Genomic DNA, 22,562 nt, shown 5'->3' with positions numbered 1-22,562 from the left:
GCCCCTGAAAGATAAAAGTGATTTGGTGTACTTACCAGACAAATATCCAGAGGCTGTCCGGTTCTCAGTCTCTGTAATCTGCCACCCGCCGAGTGGGCGGTTCCTCTCTGCTAGCATTCTACCAGGACTTTGGGTGCTGGAACAACCTCACTTCCCAGTGGCCGGCCCTGAACTGGACAGCACAGAAGCCGAGGCCAATCCTACTCCCTGCAATGTGCCCCTGCTCCCACCGGCGGATTACACCTGACAACAGGAAAGTGGCCGCTACTTTTTATAAACTGACAGTCATTTTGACGATGTGAAGGATTTGGCGGCTTTATAGTCATCCATCAGATCTGCCAGTGTGTTTGGGAAACGACAGTGACCATTCAACAACTGCAGACATTAACCATGTACTCACCACAAGGCTACGGACAACCTGATGGTGACAGTGGCCACGTCTGTAGGGTTAATGATACACGGGAGCCATTGTAATCAAAAGTCTATGAACAATCTGCCAGTGGCCATGTCTATAAGGTCAATCACACTCTTCTGTGAGTGTTTCCACAGTCACCAGGCTGTGGGGAGAAATCACAGACACATAAGCAGTGTGGCCATCACTGTGTGGGACCCCGCGTGAGGCCAGCCGGACCCTACGTGTGGCCGTGAGGCCAGCCGGACCCTACGTGGGGCCGTGAGGCCAGCCGGACCCTACGTGGGGCCGTGAGGCCAGCCGGACCCTACGTGGGGCCGTGAGGCCAGCCGGACCCTACGTGGGGCCGTGAGGCCAGCCGGACCCTACGTGGGGCCGTGAGGCCAGCCGGACCCTACGTGGGGCCGTGAGGCCAGCCGGACCCTACGTGGGGCCGTGAGGCCAGCCGGACCCTACGTGGGGCCGTGAGGCCAGCCGGACCCTACGTGGGGCCGTGAGGCCAGCCGGACCCTACGTGGGGCCGCGAGGCCAGCCGGACCCTACGTGGGGCCGCGAGGCCAGCCGGACCCTACGTGGGGCCGCGAGGCCAGCCGGACCCTACGTGGGGCCGCGAGGCCAGCCGGACCCTACGTGGGGCCGCGAGGCCAGCCGGACCCTACGTGGGGCCGCGAGGCCAGCCGGACCCTACGTGGGGCCGCGAGGCCAGCCGGACCCTACGTGTGGCCGCGAGGCCAGCCGGACCCTACGTGTGGCCGCGAGGCCAGCCGGACCCTACGTGTGGCCGCGAGGCCAGCCGGACCCTACGTGTGGCCGCGAGGCCAGCCGGACCCTACGTGTGGCCGCGAGGCCAGCCGGACCCTACGTGTGGCCGCGAGGCCAGCCGGACCCTACGTGTGGCCGCGAGGCCAGCCGGACCCTACGTGTGGCCGCGAGGCCAGCCGGACCCTACGTGTGGCCGCGAGGCCAGCCGGACCCTACGTGTGGCCGCGAGGCCAGCCGGACCCTACGTGTGGCCGCGAGGCCAGCCGGACCCTACGTGTGGCCGCGAGGCCAGCCGGACCCTACGTGTGGCCGCGAGGCCAGCCGGACCCTACGTGTGGCCGCGAGGCCAGCCGGACCCTACGTGTGGCTGTGAGGCCAGCCGGACCCTACGTGTGGCCGCGAGGCCAGCCGGACCCTACGTGTGGCTGTGAGGCCAGCAGCAGCCAGGGAGCGGTCGGCCAGATCAATCAGCAGCTGGAGGGAGGACGCCCCGCTGCCCGGCCACACACGGCCCCACGCGTGTACACCCGGAGCTAAGGATGGCGGCACACGCCCTGCCTCACACGGAGCTCCCTAGCCCACAGCTCACCCGTTCCTCTTGGGCCGTTAGCTGTTTCTCCGCCATGTTGCTTCGCGGCTCCGGTTCTCCGGCACATCCGGGCACCTCCCGTGGCTCCGAGCTCGGTACAGACACGCCGCGGGCAGAGGATGTGACTCTGCGTCTGTCTCTCCCTCCGGCCCTGTACAGTTACACACCGAGCTCCCAGCACCGACTTCAGAGTGGCCGCCGACAGTCCCGGCCTCTCCTCCTCCCTTTGGACCAGGAGAGAGGCGAGGCTGTGACGAAGCAGGGATGGAGCTGCCCGTGGAGCAAGGGAGGGGTCTCCGCGGCCATCTTTGATTTGGGAAGAGAATTGATTGAATGCAGCACGGCCACTTGTGGGGAGGTTTCTGTCAGAGAGACTGAGAAAACGTTATATGGCAGCGGCCCGGCCTGCTCACTGGTAGCCGAGTAATGGCTGCACTCATTCGTGACTTGTGAACGGAGAAATGGTTGTATATGGTGTAAGCAGCCAGGGGTGAGGTATGGCCTGTGTGCTGGTGCACGGCCCCTATAGCTCCATAGTATCATCCTAGACAGAAGTGGGACTCCCCTCATAAACCATATTACACCGTAAGGCCGGGGTCACACTTGCGAGTGCAATGCGAGAAACTCGCGCATCAATTCCCAGCACTGGACCATGTATTTCTATGCAGCCGCAGGCTCCGGTCCTGAGTGCTGGGTATTGATGCGCAAGTTTCTCGCATTGCACTCACGAGTGTGACCCCGGCCTAGGACTAAGGCTACGTTCACATTTGCGTTGTGCGCCGCAGCGTCGGAGACGCAACGCACAACGCAAACAAAAACGCAGCAAAACGCATGCACAACGCTGCGTTTTGCACCGCATGCTTTCAACGCATGCGGCGCAAAACGCAGCGTTTTTTGCAAACGCAGTTGCGTTTTCAACAAAAACCGCAGCGTTTTGCGCCGCATGCGTTTTTTGTGCAGTGAGTCATTCTTCATCCCACCCACAAAAAAAAGTGTCTACACAATAGATAAGGACCACCAATGGCTAGAAGAGGGTTGGTGTTTATGTAATTGTGTATATATACCATGGCAGACATGAATTCCTCCCATTTTGCTGGTATTCATGATGGAGCGTCCCATGGACAGTATCGTCATGGATATGGAGATGGAATTAGCCTTGGCTCATGCCTATGCTGTCGCCTGTGCTCATCAAAGAGAAAGAGAAAAACGGAGATGGATTCATCGCCGATTTTGGATACACCCTATCTTGGAAGTCCGGGAGAGCCGTGGAGCATACCATAGCTTGTTTGGCGAACTGAATGAGAACCTGGAGAAATATTTCGAGTACACCAGGATGTCTCAGGAGAGCTTCCGGTATCTTCTGCGTCGGGTGGAAGGATCCATTAGCAGGCAGGATACTCAGCTCCGGAGAGCTATATCCGCAGAGGAGCGGCTTCTGGTGACTCTACGGTACGTAGCTGTTTGAATGACTGAGATATGTTCTTTCCTTTTTTTTTTATTTTTTCTTAATTTTTTTTGGGGGTGGTATGGTCAATGTACTTTTATAAATTGCAATGTACTTTAATGTGTACTTTAATGTAATTTCTTTCTCATCTTGGCAGTTTCCTGGCTACTGGAGAGACCTTGAGATCCCTTCAGTTTCAATTCCGGATTGGAGTCTCCACTCTCTCCGGGATTATTGCTGAGACATGCCGCGCTTTGTGGGATAATCTCCGGGAGGAATTTTTACCCGTCCCTACAAGAGAAATCTGGGAGTACAACGCCCAGAAATTTGACCAACTGTGTTCTTTCCCAAACTGTATTGGCGCGGTGGATGGAAAGCATATTCGGATTACCAAGCCTGGGAAAAGTGGATCCATGTTCTACAACTACAAAAAATATTTTTCCACTGTGCTAATGGCAATTGCCGGTGCGGACTGCCGTTTTCTCGCAGTGGACATTGGTGCGTTTGGCCGTGCAAATGACTCGCGCACATTTAAAGAGTCGGATATGGGGCAAAAATTATATACCAACAATTTTAATTTCCCACAGCCACGACCTCTTCCACACACCGAAGACCCTGCGATGCCATTTGTTGTGGTTGGGGATGAGGCATTCCAAATGTCTGCCAACCTATTGAAACCCTACTCCAGTCGGGGCCTGGACCATACAAAAAGGGTTTTCAATTATAGACTGTCCAGGGCCAGAAGGACTGTGGAGTGCGCCTTTGGCATCCTTGTCTCCAAATGGCGGATATTAGGATCCGCCATTAATCTGAAAACTGAGACAGTGGATGAGGTGGTGAAGGCGTGTGTGGTTCTCCACAATTATATTCTGACCAAAGAGAGACTGAACATTGAACTGGATGAACCCATAGCCAACCCATTGCCTGATTACCAGGATCATCCTCTGAGGACAAGTGTGGAAATTGCACACATGAGGGATCGTTTTGCGGCCTATTTTGTGTCAGATGTTGGCCGGGTGTCATGGCAAGATACAATGGTGTAGTGTTTATGTTTTACTGTTGGACTTTATTCTGGATTTAACTACACCAATAAATCCCTATATTGTGATTGTGCTATAAATATAATATGGTAATAAATTAATTCTACATTATGTGCAATAAATCCACTTTGGTTGGTTTGGTTATGTTAAATTTTGCATCTACCTATAGTTCACAAATGTAATGTGCCTTATCTAAAAATTTCTAACCTTTCTTTTTAAAATGTTGTTTAATAAAAAAGTTTTCTACGTTTTATACCCTTTTTCAAAGACCAAATTTATGCCTTAGCATATAACATATGCATTTGTTTTGTCAGATCGCCGTTTATCGTTGTGTGTGCCAGCCAAAGCAACTATACCAGCGATGTTTTACAATGGTAACCAGGGTAAACATCGGGTTACCAAGCACAAGGCCGTGCTTAGTAACCCGATGTTTACCGTGGTTACCAGTGTTAAATGTAAACTAAAAAATAAAAATAAATATACTCATCTTCGCGTCCCCTGGCGTCCGCTTCCTTCACTGACTGAGCGCCGGCCGTAAAGTGAATGCACAGCACAGCGTTGATGTGACCGCTTTGCTGTGAGGGACGTCACTCAGTCAGTGCAGGGAAGCTGACGCCGGGGGATGCGATTGTGAATATGTTTTTTTTTCTTCATTTTACACTGGTAACCAGGGTAAACATCGGAAGTGCGCCCTGCGCTTAGCAACCCGATGTTTACCATGGTTACCCGGGGACCTCGGCATCGTTGGTCGCTGGAGAGCTGTCACACAGACAGCTCTCCAGCTCCCAAATAGCGATGCTGCAGTGAATTGCATCGTTGTCTGTTTTGCTGCAGCATTGTTAAGTGTGAAGGTACCTTTACAGTATGTGTCCACGTTCAGGATTGCATCCGGATTTGCTCAGGTTTTTTCAACAATATTTGTAAGCCAAAACCAGGAGTGGAACAATTAGGAAAAGTAGAATAGAAACATATGCACCACTGCTGTATTTATCACCCACGCCTGGTTTTGGCTACAAATATTGAATTAAAATCCTGACCAAATCCGGATGCAATCCTGAGCGTGGACACATACCCATTTTCTTTGAAAACAACTCATACACTTTAGTGTTTGGAAACACTTGGAAACACCTCATACAGCAATGAGAGACACCCAAAGAAACGGTAAAATTAAAAAATCCAAAAATACTGTCTGACATTGCATATATGAGGTGTTTGAAGCACAAATAAACGGCGCACGGAGTGAATTACCGAGCAGTGTACTTGAAAAGAAGACCAAATATTGTATTCAAAAAAATAACTTTTTATTGGGTGGAAACAGAAAAAAAAGGGAAAAGAAAATTAGGGGGTATCAACAGCCGGGGGGGGGAACAACATCCGCTACCAGCGGTGACCGGTAGCTTCGAGTTCTTGAACGTGGACGGGGAGTGGAATAGGAGGAGGAGGAGCCATAGTCGAGGAGGCTTGACGGCAGGTCCAAACCCCCCGCAGGGTACACTGGGGAGACCGCATCATCAGTAGGGGAGGGAGGAGGCAACACAAGCCGCCTGTATTTTTGGCTTGGTTGGCCCTGGCTGCTCCTGCTGTGGCTAGAGCCACGACGAGATGGTGTCTGTACTGGAGCAGCCAGAACCTGTGCCTCTGTGTGTCTCTCTGTGTGCCTCCTCTTATGTGTTTTTTTTTTTCCGGCCTTCTGTGGCATATCCCCCAGAAGCACTCCTACGGGAGGATGAGGCCCTGGCAGGAGCAGGAGTGGGCCGCACACTAGTATGGTGCCTGTGGTGGCGTCGCCCGGCACTTGGACCAGGGTGGGGTGGCTGGAGTGACTCTGCAGCAGGAGTCGGAGTCATGCTAGCCAGCGACGGCACTACGGGCAGTGTCGCTGACTGCACGACCCGAGCCTGCTGCAGAGCCCTCACGTAGGAATTGTTGCAGTCCTGCATCACCGAAATCTGGAGTTCCGGCGTAAGGTTTTCCACCATGCCCTTAGCAATTGTACTTAAAAAATGTTTTGCCGGATTTGAGAGCTCGGCTTCAATGGTTTCAAGGCGACGTTCGATACTGGACATTTTATCGGTCATCGCCTTGAAACCGTTCTGGAACACCGTGCTCAAGTGCAAAAATTCGGGCATGGCTGGCCTGTCCGAGGCACGCTGGCGCTGTCGGGAATTCCCGAACGAAGGTGCGCCAGAGGCCTCGGGCAGGGGAAAACCTGATGGCCCGGCTGCCGGTTCTCCAGATGATGGTGGTGCAAGCCTGCTGTCGCTGTGGGAGGGCTGTGACGGTCCAGATGGCGATTCATGAAGTTCCGCTTCACAGGGGGGAGCTCGCTGGAGGGTGCTGCTGTGTGTCCTGTGAAAAGAAAAGGAAAAAATTAGTCTTCAATTAGTAACCTATCACATACGCCAACTCCTGTAAAAAAATTTACATTACATGACACATCAAAACATTACAATCCCCTGTCTCTCAGTCTGTGTGGCCTATAATAAATTGCTGATTGTTATCGCCAGCTGACCATTAGGGATCACGATAACAATCATGGACATACCGACGGCAGAAAATGACTGTTCATTCCCGCTGCCAAAGGCAATGCATACCCCTGTCATATTTTTAAAAATTTTTGGGTCAAAAAATAATTTCAAAATGCCTTCTATGTCGCAAACATAATATAAAATTTACGGTCTAGAAAAAAATTTAAAAAAAAAAAAAACCCTGACTTTGCTGATCTGATCGCAGGAATGGCCATGACGTTAGGATCATGTGATCCAGACGTCATCATTATTCCTGCGATCAGAACTACACTGACGACTCAGAATGTAACCTGTAATGGACTACAACAACTCACGCTATAAATTATGGGCTATATACCATTCCACTAAGGAAAAAGGATGGCCAATATGCTACGCTGGCTACATGGATGGCCAATACACTATGTTCCTTGTAAATAAACTATGTGTATACGTGTCTAGAACGTGAAGTATGTGGCTGCAATATAGTAGCCTGGCAATATACTATGTGGATGCACAATGTACGTGGCTGGGCAATGTACTATGTGGCTGTGAAATATGCTATGTGGATTAAATACTTACTGTCGGCGGCCAAGGATGGGTCTCATGAATTGTAGTTGCCGGTTATACTTATATGGCACAGACTTGGCCGCAGCAGCACCGCTCCTCGATTGCTCCTCCTCTGCACGGAGCCCCTTATTGAAACGGTCCTTCATGGATCACCATCTGGTCCTCAACTTTTTAACTGTAAATTAAACAAAAAAATAAGGTTACATATTTAGCATTTTAAAAGGATAAAACAACCGTGTGCGATGCAAAGTTTAGGCGTTGAACGCATCACACACGTTTGTGTTTATCCTGGCAAGATGGGTCATAGCAGCGTCTCAGCAATACTCACTAAAGTTGCCTTTGTCCTTGGCGGAGGCACTGTCAAAGCCATCCCACAGCGACTTTGCCACCTCTACCCACAAACGCCTGATCACCACCTGGTCCATGTGCCGGGGGTCATGGCTGTCCCACAACGGGCCACGCTCCTGTATGCAGGTGATAAGGAGGTCCACATCAATGCCACAATCTCCTTGGTCCCGTTGTGAAACCTAGAAAAATTAAAAACAAAAAGGTTACAAATATGCAAATATTCAGACCCCATAGCGAGACCGCTATCGATATCGCTGCTGAGTCACAAGTTTTGTGACGCAACAGCAACCAAAGAAGCGATATCGCTGTGTGACACGTACCAGCGATCAGGCCCCTGCTGTGAGTTCGCTGCTTGTGTCGGAATGGCCTGGACCTTTTTTTGGACGTTGAGGTCCCGCTGACATCGTTGAATCGGTGTGTTTGACACCAATCCAGCGATGTCTTCACTGGTAAGCAGGGTAAACATCAGGTTACTAAGCGCAGGTTAGTAACCCGATGTTTACCCTGGTTACCAGCGTAAATGTAAAAAAAAAAACAGTACATACTCACCATCTGATGTCTGTCATGTCCCTTGCCGTCTGCTTCCTGCTCTGAGTGCCGCCGTACAGTGAGATCAGAGCGCAGCGGTGACGTCACTGCTGTGCTGTGCTCTCACTGTACGGCGGCACTGTCAGAGCAGGAAGCAGACGGCAATGGACATGACAGACATCAGATGGTGAGTATGTATTTATTTTTTTACATTTACGCTGATAACCAGGGTAAACATCGTGTTAGGCCCTGAGCTTAGTAACCAGATGTTTACCCTGGTTACCCGGGTGCTGCAGGGTGACTTCGGCATCGTTGAAGACAGTTTAAACGATGCCGAAGTCGTTCCCCTGATCGTTGGTCGCTGGAGAGAGTGGTCTGTGTGACAGCTCCCCAGCGACCACACAACGACTTACCAACGATCACGGCCAGGTCGTATCGCTGGTCGTGATCGTTGGTAAGTCGCTATGTGTCACGGGGGCTTTACCTTCCCCCAATACTTGCTGCCCTGAAAAGCTATAATGTAATAAACTTAGTAAACATCCCTAGTGAAAACAGGAAAAGATCCTTATACTCACTCGCCGGCCTGACGCAACATCTTGTCCCCGACCTCGCTGCTCCCGCTGACTGCCTTCCCCCTCCTCACTTGAAGAAGCCTGTAAAAATTGTATTCAAAAATTATTGTCAATGTTACAAATGGCAGCGAATAGTAAGCACCTGGACATAATTACTCACCGCACTCCCCCGCGCCGATTGCCTACACTCTGACTCGCTAGTCATTCTTGGAAATTGGTTCTGCAAAGAAAAAATTTGAAAAAAATCACATCCAAAGCTAACACGTATAATAAAATTGGCATAAAAAATTAAAAAAACATAATTGACTGTTGATTGATAGATAGGACAATGCAAACTGAAAAAGCGACACCACAACGCCATACATTGCAAGAGAATACAATAGAAGAAACAATACAAGAATAGACCAAAAAAAATTTTACCCAAAAAATTCACCAATGTCCAAATTTTTAAATATAAACCGTACAGGGAAAAAAAAGACAAAATGAAATAGCAAACTGCACGCCATACTTTACAATAGCAACAAGACATGATCTAAAACAACACCATCTGGTGACATCTACCACAGAAATACATCTGGAAAAGGCGAAAAATACCATTCTGGATAATAAGCAATAAAAATTACGGGAAAACCGCTGGTAAAAATACAGCAACCCAAAAGATAAACCATAAAATAGAAAAGAAAACACACGAAATTTTACATAGGAAAATGGCCACACTAAAAAAAAAAATATATATATATTCCAAACACTTTGCAATGCAAACAGTCAAGGAAGGAGATTATATATGCCATACGGAAAACGACGTAAAACCATCAGAGATTTAAAAAAAAAAAAGGGAAAATACAATTGAAAATAGCATGGCATATATCAGCACGGAACAATACATGAAACATCATACATGTAGCCCCCCTACCAGCAAGAAAAGACACTCGAGAAAAGTAAAAAAAAGCCTGCCAAGAAAAGAACGCCATACGGTTACCCCCAACAATAGAAACCAAAAGACATGCACAAGAAATTTTACAATAAAAATTCTGCCCCAAAAAATACATTGAACAACCGCATGACACCAGAACAACCAAAAATCCTTTAGAATCCAAAACCAAGCAAGGCCGAAGACAACAGCATATAACGACAGAAGTACATCAAAACCAGATCAAAAAACACAAATTTTTAAATTACAAACCACAGTGCCATAACCGTACAATATTACAGACAAAACATTGCACAAATTAAATCAAAATCCAAAAATAAAACACAAAATATAGAGAAATATATACTTACAGGTTTGGCAAGCAGATTCCTTGTCCTTTCTCCTCAGAGTCTGGTCAGCACTGAATAGCCTTGTGAAAGACAATGCCAACCCCCCTTTTTTATCTATATAGTGCTTTTTTTTGTGTCTAGACAAAAGTCTAGACAATGTTTTGCATTTTTGATTGGAAAACGCATGCGTCGTACAACGCACCACGACGCAAGTACTTGCGTCGTCTGCGTTGTCAATGCAAGTCAATGGGAAAAAAGCCGCATCGACGACGGAAACACGACGCAAACACGACGCAAACACGACGCATGCATTTTTTAAAAAGTCTGCGCCGCCCAAAAAATGCAACATGTTGCGTTTGCCGCGCCCTGACAGGTGCGCCCTAACGCCGCATGCGGCGCACAACGCACCAAAACGCATGACAACGCATGTACATGCGGCGTCATGCGTCCCCAATGTTAAAGATAGGTCCGCACGACGCATGCGTTTTGTTGCGGCGACGCCGCTGCGGCGCACACCGCAAATGTGAACGTAGCCTAAGTTCACACGACTGTAATCCAAAATAGAAAAATAAGGACGATTTTTCATTAGTAGTGTCATCCATATGCAATCCGCCATCGGCAGCTAATTATTATATATATATATATATATATATAAGAGGCATCGTGATTACTCGCTAATCCCGCCCCCTGCACATAACCACACACAATCCCACCACATTACCACACACAATCCAGCCCCCCACCACATTACTACAGATAATCCCGCCCCCTGCACAGCAGCTCCGCCCCCCACCCATCACCACACATAATCCCTCCCCCCACCACATTACCACAGATAATCCCGCCCCCTGCACAGTAGCTCCGCCCCCACCCATCACCACACATAATCCCGCCCCCCACCCCATCACCACACATAACCCCGCCCCCGCACATAATCCCGCCCCCCACCACATAATCCCACCACATTACCACACATAATCCCACCCCCCACCACATTACCACACATAATAATTTACCACACATAATCCCGCCCCCACCACATGACCACACACAATCCCGCCCCCACCACATGACCACACATAATCCCGCCCCCCTACCACATGACCACACACAATCCCGCCCCCCACCACATTACCACACACAATCCCGCCCCCCACATTACCACACGAGGCTCCGTCCTCACACATTACCACACGAGGCTCCGTCCTCACACATTACCACACGAGGCTCCGTCCTCACACATTACCACACGAGGCTCCGTCCTCACACATTACCACACGAGACTCCATCCCCACACATTACCACACGAGGCTCCGTCCCCACACATTACCACACGAAGCTCCGTCCTCACACATTACCACACGAGGCTCCATCCTCACACATTACCACATGAGGCTCCATCCTCACACATTACCACATGAGGCTACGTCCCCACACATTACCACAGGATGCTCTGTCCCCACACATTACCACACAAATCCAGTTTGCTTTTGATTTTACACTGTGAATAAAATGTATTAGTATTATTCTGATTTTTAATTATTATTGTTATTAACTTCATTTTAAGTTAATTTACCACCTGCGTAAGCGCTATTGAATGTTGTCATTATTTACTTTAGTTTAATCACTAGCAGCGTTAATTAGATAGCAATGAGCATGCCGAGCGTTAGCTGGCTGGAAACAGCTAGTTTATTTATATAGCACCATTAATTTCATGGTGCTGTACATGAGAAAGGGGTTACATACAGAGTTATAAATATCGTTTACAGTAAACAAGTTTACAGTGACAGACTGGTACAGAGGGGAGAGGACCCTGTCCTTGTGGACTTACATTCTACGCTAATACATTGTACAAGAGCAGGGGAGGGTATTTATTTTCATGAGGGGCCACATGAGAGACCGTGACTGTTGTGATGGGCCAAACCAATAGGTGGAAATTAATTCTGCATAATGTTTACATATTATAATTATTTATATTGTATCACTTAATATTTAATTACTTATGCTGACATCCCCTATACACTGTGTGCAGAATTATTAGGCAAGTTGTATTTTAGATAATTATTTTTATTATTGATCAACAACTATGTTCTCAATCAACCCAAAAGACTCATAAATATCAAAGCTTAATATTTTTGGAAGTTGGAGTGGGTTTTTTTTAGATTTGGCTATCTGAGGAGGATATCTGTTTGTGCAAACTATTACTGTGCAGAATTATTAGGCAAGTTAATAAAAAACAAATATATTCCCATCTCACTTGTTTATGTTCACCAGGTAAACCAATATAACTGCGCAAAATTTAGAAATAAACACTTCTCACATGCAAAAACAAACCCCCCCAAAATTAGTGACCAATATAGCCACCTTTCTTTATGATGATACTCACCAGCCTTCCATTCATAGATTCTGTCAGTTGCTTGATCTGTTTACGATCAACATTGCGTGCAGCAGCCACCACAGCCTCCCAGACATTGTTCCGATAGGTGTACTGTTTTCCCTCCCTGTAGATCTCACATTTTATGAGGGACCACAGGTTCTCTATGGGGTTCAGATCAGGTGAACAAAGGGGCCATGTCATTATTTTATCTTCTTTGAGACCTTTACTGGCCAGCCACGCTGTGGAGTAGTTGGAGGCATGTGATGGAGAATTGTCCTGCATGAAAATCATGTATTTCTTGAACGATACCGACTTCTTTCTGTACCACTGCTTGAAGAAGTTGTCTTCCAGAAACTGGCAGTAGGTTTGGGAGTTGAGCTTCACTCCATCCTCAACCCGAAAAGGTCCCACAAGTTCATCTTTGATGATATCAGCCCATACCAGTACCCCACCTCCACCTTGCTGGCGTCTGAGTCGGAGTGGAGCTCTCTACCCTTTACTGATCCAGCCTCTGGCCCATCAAGAGTCACTCTCATTTCATCAGTCCATAAAACCTTTGAAAAGTCAGTCTTAAAATATTTCTTGGCCGAGTCTGTTAGGTGTCGAGTTCCCACCTCTGCACAGGGGGAATCTCAAACCACCTCCGCTGTGGTCTCCCATTCTTCTCCAGCTGCAGTGGAGCCTGCTCAGCAGAGACGTCGGTCCCAGCGTCTGGCTCAGGGTAATACTGGGCGACTGGTTACTACTGTTCTTCCAGGCTCTGCCTTTGTAGCCAGTACTGGTCATCGGCGAGCAGACGTCTCTGGGACTAAGTCCTGCTTTTCCCCTTCTGAGCATGCCCAGGGTAAGACCTCTCATTGGAGGTCGGGGGTCACATGCTCAGATACTGCAGTGGTGGGGGGCGGGATTATGTGTGGTAATGTGGTGGGGGGGCGGGATTGTGTGTGGTAATGTGATGGGGGGCGGGATTGTGTGTGGTAATGTGGTGGGGGGGCGGAATTGTGTGTGGTAATGTGGTGGGGGGCGGGATTGTGTGTGGTAATGTGGTGGGGGGGCGGGATTGTGTGTGGTAATGTGGTGGGGGGGCGGGATTGTGTGTGGTAATGTGGTGGGGGGCGGGATTGTGTGTGGTAATGGGGTGGGGGGAGATTATGTGTGGTAATGTGGTGGGGGGTGGGATTATCTGTGGTGATGTGGTGGGGGCCAGGATTGTGTGTGGTAATGTGGTGGGGGGGCGGGATTATCTGTGATGATGTGGTGGGGGGGAGGATTGTATGTGGTAATGTGGTGGGGGGGGCGGGATAATGTGTGGTAATGTGATAGGGGGCGGGATTTTGTGTGGTAATGTGTTGGGGGGGCGAGATAATGTGTGGTAATCTGGTGGGGGGGCGGGATTGTGTGTGGTAATGTGGTGGAGGCGGGATTGTGTATGGTAATGTGATGGGGGCAGGATTGTGTGTAGTAATGTGATGGGGGGCAGGATTGTGTGTGGTAATGTGGTGGGGGGTGGGATTGTGTGTGGTAATGTGGTGGGGGGGCGGGATTGAGTGTGGTAATGGGGTGGGGGGAGATTGTGTGGTGATGTGGTGGGGGGCAGGATTATGTGTGGTAATGTGGTGGGGGGGCGGGATTCTGTGTGGTAATGTGGTGGGGGGCGGGATTGTGTGTGGTAATGTGGTGGGGGGGCAGGATTGTGTGTGGTAATGTGGTGGGGGCGGGATTGTGTGGTAATGGGGTGGGGGGCAGGATTATGTGTGGTGATATGGTGGGGGCAGAGCTACAGTGCAGAGGGCGGGATTAGCGAGTAATCACGATGCCTCTTATATATATATAGATATACTCGGTGCGTTCCGCCAACTCTAGCACAGTCTTGATGTTTTATCTTATGTTTCTTGTTCAAAGGTGGTCGCTTTTCAGCCTTCCTTACCTTGGCCATATCCCTGAGTACTGCACACCTTGTGCTTTTTGTTACTCCAGTAACGTTGCAGCTCTGAAATATGGCAAAACTGGTGGCAAATGGCATCTTGGCAGCTTCACGCTTGATTTTCCTTAATTCATGGGCAGTTATTTTGTGCCGTTTTTACCCAATGCTCTTCTTGCGACCTTGTTGGCTTTTTGCCATGAAACGCTTGATTGTTCGGTGATCACATTTCAAAGGTTTGGCAATTTCAAGACTGCTGCATCCCTCTGCAAGACATCTCACAATTTTGGACTTTTCAGAACCCGTCAAATCTCTCTTCTGACCCATTTTGCCAAAGGAAAGGAAGTTACCTAATAAATAAGCACACCTTATATAGGGTTTTGATGTCATTAGACAACACCCCTCCTCATTACAGAGATGCACATCACCTGATATACTTAATTGGTAGTTGGCTCTCAAGCCTGAACAGCTCGGAGTAGGACAACATGTATAAAAAGTATCATGTGATCAAAATACAACTTGCCTAATAATTCTGCACACAGTGTATACTATAGGTGCCCACACACAACCCCTATATACCTTATGTACCCACAGACAGCCACTATACACCATAAGTCCCCACATACACTGTGAGCCCCCACATAACCTCCTATATATAGTATAAGCCTCAACATAGCCCTAATAGACACAGTGAGCCCCCACATAGCCTCCTATATACAGTATAAGGCTCAACATAGCCCCTATATACACTGTGAGACGCCACATAGCCTCATATACATTATGAGCCCTCACATAGCCCCTCTATATACTGTATGAGCCCCCTGTATACAGAGAATCCCTAAAGTCTTTAACCCCTTCATGACCCAGCCTATTTTGGCCTTAATGACCTTGCCGTTTTTTGCAATTCTGACCAGTGTCCCTTTATGAGGTAATAACTCAGGAACGCTTCAACGGATCCTAGCGATTCTGAGACTGTTTTTTCGTGACATATTGGGCTTCATGATAGTGGTAAATTTAGGTCGATAATTTCTGAGTTTATTTGTGAAAAAAACGGAAATTTGGCGAAAATTTTGAAAATTTCGCAATTTTCACATTTTGAATTGTTATTCTGTTAAACCAGAGAGTTATGTGACACAAAATAGTTAATAAATAACGTTTCCCACATGTCTACTTTACATCAGCACAATTTTGGAAACAATTTTTTTTTTTGCTAGGAAGTTATAAGGGTTAAAATTTGACCAGTGATTTCTCATTTTTACAACAAAATTTACAAAACCATTTTTTTTAGGGACCACCTCACATTTGAAGTCATTTTGAGGGTTCTATATGGCTGAAAATACCCAAAAGTGACACCATTCTAAAAACTGCACCCCTCAAGGTGCTCAAAACCACATTCAAGAAGTTTATTAACCCTTCAGGTGTTTCACAGCAGCAGAAGCAACATGGTAGTAAAAAATGAACATTTAACTTTTTAGTCACAAAAATGATCTTTTAGCAACAATTTTTTTATTTTCCCAAGGGTAAAAGGAGAAACTGGACCACGGACATTGTTGTCCAATTTGTCCTGAGTACGCTGATACCTCATATGTGGGGGTAAACCACTGTTTGGGCGCACGGCAGGGCTCGGAAGGGAAGGAGTGCCATTTGACTTTTAGAATGAAAAATTGGCTCCAATCTTTAGCGGACACCATGTCGCGTTTGGAGAGCCCCCGTGTGCCTAAACATTGGAGCTCCCCCACAAGTGACCCCATTTTGGAAACTAGACCCCCCAAGGAACTTATCTAGAAGCATAGTGAGCACTTTAACCCCTTCATGACCTTGGGATTTTTCGTTTTTCCGTTTTCGTTTTTCACTCCCCTCCTTCACAGAGCCATAACTTTTTTATTTTTCCGTCAATTTGGCCATGTGAGGGCTTAGTTTTTGCGGGACGAGTTGTACTTTTGAACGACATCATTGATTTTACCATGTCGTGTACTAGAAAACGGGAAAAAAATTCCAAGTGCAGTGAAATTGCAAAAAAAGTGCAATCCCACACTTGTTTTTTGCTTGCCTATTTTGCTAGGTTCACTAAATGCTAAAACTGACCTGCCATTATGATTCTCCAGGTCAGTACGAGTTCATAGACACCTCACATGTCTAGGTTATGTTTTACCTAAGTGGTGAAAAAAAATTCCAAACTTTGCAAAAAAAAAAAAAAAAAATTGCGCCATTTTCCGATACTCGTAGCGTCTCCATTTTTCGTGATCTGGGGTCAGGTGAGGGCTTATTTTTTGCGTGCCGAGCTGGCGTTTTTAATTATAGCATTTTGGTGCAGATACGTTCTTTTGATCGCCCGTTATTGCATTTTAATGCAATGTCGCGGCGACCAAAAAAACGTATTTCTGGCGTTTCGATTTTTTTTCTCATTACGCCATTTAGCGATCAGGTTAATGCTTTTTTTTATTGATAGATCGGGCGATTCTGAACGCGGCGATACCAAATATGTGTAGGTTTGATTTTTTTTTTTTATTGATTTATTTTGATTGGGGCGAAAGGGGGGTGATTTAAACTTTTATGTTTTTTTTATTTTTTTCACATTTTTTAAAACTTTTTTTTTTCACTTTTGCCATGCTTCAATAGCCTCCATGGGAGGCTAGAAGCAGGCACAGCCCGATCGGCTCTGCTACATAACAGCGATCATCAGATCGCTGTTATGTAGGAGAATTGCAGGTGTGCTGTGAGCGCCGACCACAGGGTGGCGCTCACAGCCACCGGCGATCAGTAACCATAGAGGTCTCAAGGACCTCTATGGTTACCATTCAGAAGCATCGCCGACCCCCGATCATGTGACGGGGGTCGGCGATGACGTCATATCCGGCCGCCCGGCCGGATGCGGTAGTTAAATGCCGCTGTCTGCGTTTGACAGCGGCATTTAACTAGTTAATAGGCGCGGGCAGATCGTGATTCTGCCCGCGCCTATTGCGGGCACATGTCAGCTGTTCAAAACAGCTGACATGTCCCGGCTTTGATGCGGGCTCACCGCGGAGCCCTGCATCAAAGCAGGGGAGCTGACCTCGGACGGTATAGTACGTCCGAGGTCAGTAAGGGGTTAAACCCCCAGATGCTTCACAAATTGATCCGTAAAAATGAAAAAGTACTTTTTTTTCACAAAAAAATTATTTTAGCCTCAATTTTTTCATTTTCACATGGGCAACAGGATAAAATGGATCCTAAATTTTGTTGGGCAATTTCTCCTGAGTACACCGATACCTCACATGTGGGGGTAAACCACTGTTTGGGTGCACGGCAAGGCTCGGAAGGGGAGGCGTGCCATTTGACTTTTTGAATGGAAAATTAGCTCCAATCGTTAGCGGACACCATGTCGCGTTTGGAGAGCCCCTGTGTGCCTAAACATTGGAGATCCCCTACAAGTGACCCCATTTTGGAAACTAGACCCCCCAAGGAACTTATCTAGATGCATAGTGAGCACTTATAACCCCCAGGTGCTTCACAGAAGTTTATAACGCAGAGCCGTGAAAATAAAAAATAATTTTTCTTTCCTCAAAAATGATTTTTAGCCCAGAATTTTTTATTTTCCCAAGGGTAATAGGAGAAATTGGACCCCAAATGTTGTTGTCCAGTTTGTCCTGAGTACGATGATACCCCATATGTGGGGGTAAACCACTGTTTGGGCGCACGGCAGGGCTCGGAAGGGAAGGCACGCCATTTGGCTTTTTGAATGGAAAATTAGCTCCAATCATTAGCGGACACCATGTCGCGTTTGGAGAGCCCCTGTGTGCCTAAACATTGGAGCTCCTGCACAAGTGACCCCATTTTGGAAACTAGACCTCCCAAGGAACTAATCTAGATGTGTGGTGAGCACTTTGAACCCCCAAGTGCTTCACAGAAGTTTATAACGCAGAGCCATGAAAATAAAAAATAATTTTTCTTTTCTCAAAAATGATTTTTTAGCCCACAATTTTTTATTTTCCCAAGGGTAACAGGAGAAATTGGACCCCAAAAGTTGTTGTCCAGTTTCTTCTGAGTACGCTGATACCCCATATGTGGGGGTAAACCACTGTTTTGGCACACGTCGGGGTTCGGAAGGGAAGTAGTGACGTTTTGAAATGCAGACTTTGATGGAATGCTCTGCGGGCGTCAGGTTGCTTTTGCAGAGCCCCTGATGTGCCTAAACAGTAGGAACTCCCCACAAGTGACTCCATTTTGGAAACTAGACCCCCAAGGGAACTTATCTAGATGTGTGGTGAGCACTTTGAACCCCCAAGTGCTTCACAGAAGTTTATAACGCAGAGCCGTGAAAATAATAAATATGTTTCCTTTCCTCAAAAAAATTTTTTTAGCCCAGAATTTTTTATTTTTGCAAGAGTAACAAGAGAAATTGGACCCAAGTTGTTGTCCAGTTTCTCCTGAGTACGCTGATACCCCATATATGGGGGTAAACCACTGTTTGGGCACATGCCGGGGCTCGGAAGGGAAGTAGTGACGTTTTGGAATGCAGACTTTGATGGAATGGTCTGCGGGCATCATGTTACGTTTGCAGAGCCCCTGATATTCCTAAACAGTAGAAACCCCCCACAAGTGACCCCATTTTGGAAACTAGACCCCCCAAGGAACTTATCTAGATGTGTGGTGAGCACGTTCAACCCCCAAGTGCTTCACAGAAGTTTACAAGCAGAGCCGTGAAAATAAAAAATCATTTTTCTTTCCTCAAAAAAAGATGTTTTAGCAAGCAATTTTTTATTTTCACAAGGGTAACAGGAGAAATTGGACCCCAACAGTTGTTGCCCAGTTTGTCCTGAGAACGCTGGTACCCCAAATGTGGGGGTAAACCACTGTTTGGGCGCACGTCGGGGCTTGGAAGGGAGGGAGCACCATTTGACTTTTTGAACGCAAGATTGGCTGGAATCAATGGTGGCGCCATGTTGTGTTTGGAGACCCCTGATGTGCCTAAACAGTGGAAACCCCTCAATTCTAACTTCAACACTAACCCCAACACACCCCTAATCCTAATCCCAACTGTAGCCATAACCCTAATCACAACCCTAACCCCAACACACCCCTAACCACAACCCTAACCGCAACACACCCGTAACCCTAATTCCAACCCTAATCCTAACCCTAATCCCAACCCTAACCCTAATCCCAACCCTAACCACAACTGTAACCCCAACACACCCCTAACCCTATCCGTAACCCTAACCACAAGCCTAATCTTAACCCTATTTCCAACCCTAGCCCTAATTCCAACCCTAACTCTAATTCCAACCCTAACCCTAAGGCTATGTGCCCACGTTGCGGATTCGTGTGAGATTTTTCCGCACGATTTTTGAAAAATCTGCAGGTAAAAGGCACTGCGTTTTACCTGCGGATTTACAGCAGATTTCCAGTGTTTTTTTGTGCGGATTTCACCTGCGGATTCCTATTGAGGAACAGGTGTAAAACGCTGCGGAATCCGCACAAAGAATTGACATGCTGCGGAAAATACAACGCAGCGTTTCTGCACTGAATTTTCCGCACCATGGGCACAGCGGATTTGGTTTTCCATAGGTGTACATGGTACTGTAAACCTGATGGAAAACTGCTACGAATTCGCAGCGGCCAATCCGCTGCGGATCCGCGGCCAATCCGCTGCGGATCCGCGGCCAATCCGCTGCAGATCCGCGGCCAATCCGCTGCGGATCCGCAGCCAAATCCGCACTGTGTGCACATGCCATAACCCTAACCCTACCCGTAACCCTAACCCTACCCCTAACCCTAACCCTACCCCTAGTTCTAACCCTAGTTCTAACCCTGACCCTAGTGGAAAAAGACAAAAAAAATATTTTCTTTATTTTATTATTGTCCCTACCTATGGGGGTGATAAAGGGGGGGATTTATTTATTATTTTTTTTATTTTGATCGCTGTGATAGAACCTACCACAGCGATCAAAATGTACATTGTAATGAATCTGCCGGCCGGCAGATTTGGCGGGCGCACTGAGCATGCGCCCGCCATTTTGGAAGATGGCGGCGCCCATGGAGGAGGCGGACGGGCACCGGGAGCCTCGGTAAGTATAAGGGGGGGAGATCGGGGCACGGGGGGGCGTCGGAGCACGGGGGGTGACATAAGAGCACGGGGGGAGCGGACAGGAGGACGGGGAGTGGAGCACAGGACGGAGGGGACTACGGGACAGATCGGTGGCTTGGGGGGGCGATCGGTGGGGTGGGGGGGGTCACTTCAGTATTTCCAGCCATGGCCGATGATATTGCAGCATCGGCCATGGCTGGATTGTAATATTTCACCAGTTTTTTAGGTGAAATATTACAAATCGCTCTGATTGGCAGTTTCACTTTCAACAGCCAATCAGAGCGATCGTAGCCACAGGGGGGTGAAGCCACCCCCCCTGGGCTGAAGTACCACTCCCTCTCTCCCTGCAGATCGGGTGAAATCGGAGTTAACCCTTTCACCCGCTCTGCAGGGACGCGATCATTCCATGACGCCACATAGGCGTCATGGGTCGGATTGGCACGGGTTTTCATGACGCCTACGTGGCGTCATGGGTCGGGAAGGGGTTAAACATAGAAATTCTCATTAACTATCATTTTAATAATAATTTAATAATAGAATTTTGCCAAGCTCATCAACCTTTGCATTATAAATTAAAGAAATCATATTGAAGAAGTTATTTAACATTCCAATTGAATAAAATGTTGTTAATAAATTTCATTTCTTGAAAATATGTATTTTTGTCTGTGTCCTATGTGTCCAGACTTTCGGGACACCCTGTACAGTATGATAACCCACATAGCCTCTCTTAAAACAGTATGAGCCCCATATATCCTTCCATATACAGTTGTGCTCAAAATGTTACATATCCCGGCAGAATTTTTGCTTTTTTGGCCTTTTTTTCAGGGAATATGAATGATGACACCAGAACATTTTTCTCCACTCATGGTTAGTGGTTGGGTGAAGCCATTTATTGTCAAACTACTGTGTTTTCTCTTTTTAAATCGTAATGACAACCCAAAACCTCCAAATGACCCTTGTAAACTGTGGTGTCTGTTCACATGGGATGCATCTTATTAGCGCTGGGCAGCCCGCCTGAGCTAATAGAAGGGCGTCACTAATAGGCTGTTAACCTGGATACTGTGCATTCCCATTGTGTGAACAGCGCCACATACAAGTCTCTAATGTGCAGTCATATGCCAAGCAGCCACCCCCTCCATTAATTTGGTAGGCTGTGAGTGGCTGCCTTATTGGTATTTCTGCACCTGTGTAGCCGCCATCTTAACCACATGGGTCCACTGCATCCTGATAATGCACTTGTTCAGAGGCCTAGGCAGGTAAGCATCTCTGCCTTTTTTGTGTCCTATGTGTCCAGACTTTCGGGACACCCTGTACAGTATGATAACCCACATAGGCTCTCTTAAAACAGTATGAGCCCCCATATATCCTTCCATATACAGTTGTGCTCAAAATTTTACATATCCCGGCAGAATTTTTGCTTTTTTGGCCTTTTTTCAGGGAATATGAATGATAACACCAGAACATTGTCTCCACTCATGGTTAGTGGTTGGGTGAAGCCATTTATTGTCAAACTACAGTGTTTTCTCTTTTTAAATCATAATGACAACCCAAAACCTCCAAATGACCCTGATCAAAAGATCACATACCCTGGTGATTTTGACCTGATAACATACACAGAAGCTGACACAAATGGGTTTGAATGGCTACTAAAAGTAACATCCTCACCTGTGACCTGTTTGCTTGTAATCAGTGTGTGTGCATAAAAGCTGAGTGAGTTTCTGGGATCCGGACAGACTCTTGCATCTTTCAGCCAGCCACTGACGGTTCTGGATTGTGAGTCATGTAGAAAGCAAAAGAATTGGATCTACCGGAAAAGGTAGTTGAACTGTATAAAACAGGAATACAAAACAATATCCAAGAAATTGATAATCCCAGTCAGCAGCATTCAAACTGTGATTAAAAATGAAAAATCAGGGGCTCTTTAAAAACAAAACCACGGTCAGGTAGACCAGCAAAAATGTCGTCCACAACTGCCAGGAAAATTATTCGGGATGCTAAGACAAACCCACAAATAACATCAGCTGAAGTACAGGACTCTCTGAAAACTAGCGGTGTGGCAGTTTCAAGATGTACAATAATGCTACTTTCACACTAGCGTTTTTGGCTGCACGTCGCAATGCGTCGTTTATGTGAAAAACCGCATCCTGCAAAGTTGTCTGCAGGATGCG

At 47.4% G+C, this 22,562-nt stretch overlaps 1 protein-coding gene across 1 annotated transcript in view; it reads right to left on the bottom strand.

The window, feature by feature from the left end:
• The window catches only part of LOC143786263 (tyrosine-protein phosphatase non-receptor type 9-like), a 64,871-nt gene extending 62,830 nt beyond the window's left edge, over nucleotides 1–2,041 (bottom strand). Inside the window, exon 1 of the mRNA XM_077275541.1 lies at nucleotides 1,764–2,041. Coding sequence (XP_077131656.1) covers nucleotides 1,764–1,799 — 36 coding nt within the window. The 5' untranslated portion in view covers nucleotides 1,800–2,041. The remainder of the gene's footprint in view (nucleotides 1–1,763) is intronic.
• Between the last annotated feature and the right edge of the window lie 20,521 nt (nucleotides 2,042–22,562).

Source organism: Ranitomeya variabilis, chromosome 1 (assembly GCF_051348905.1).
Source record: "Ranitomeya variabilis isolate aRanVar5 chromosome 1, aRanVar5.hap1, whole genome shotgun sequence".
In the NCBI taxonomy this organism is placed as follows: Eukaryota; Metazoa; Chordata; class Amphibia; order Anura; family Dendrobatidae; genus Ranitomeya; species Ranitomeya variabilis.
Note: the sequence above shows the minus strand (reverse complement) of the source record. Positions and strands in the feature narration are given on the sequence as shown.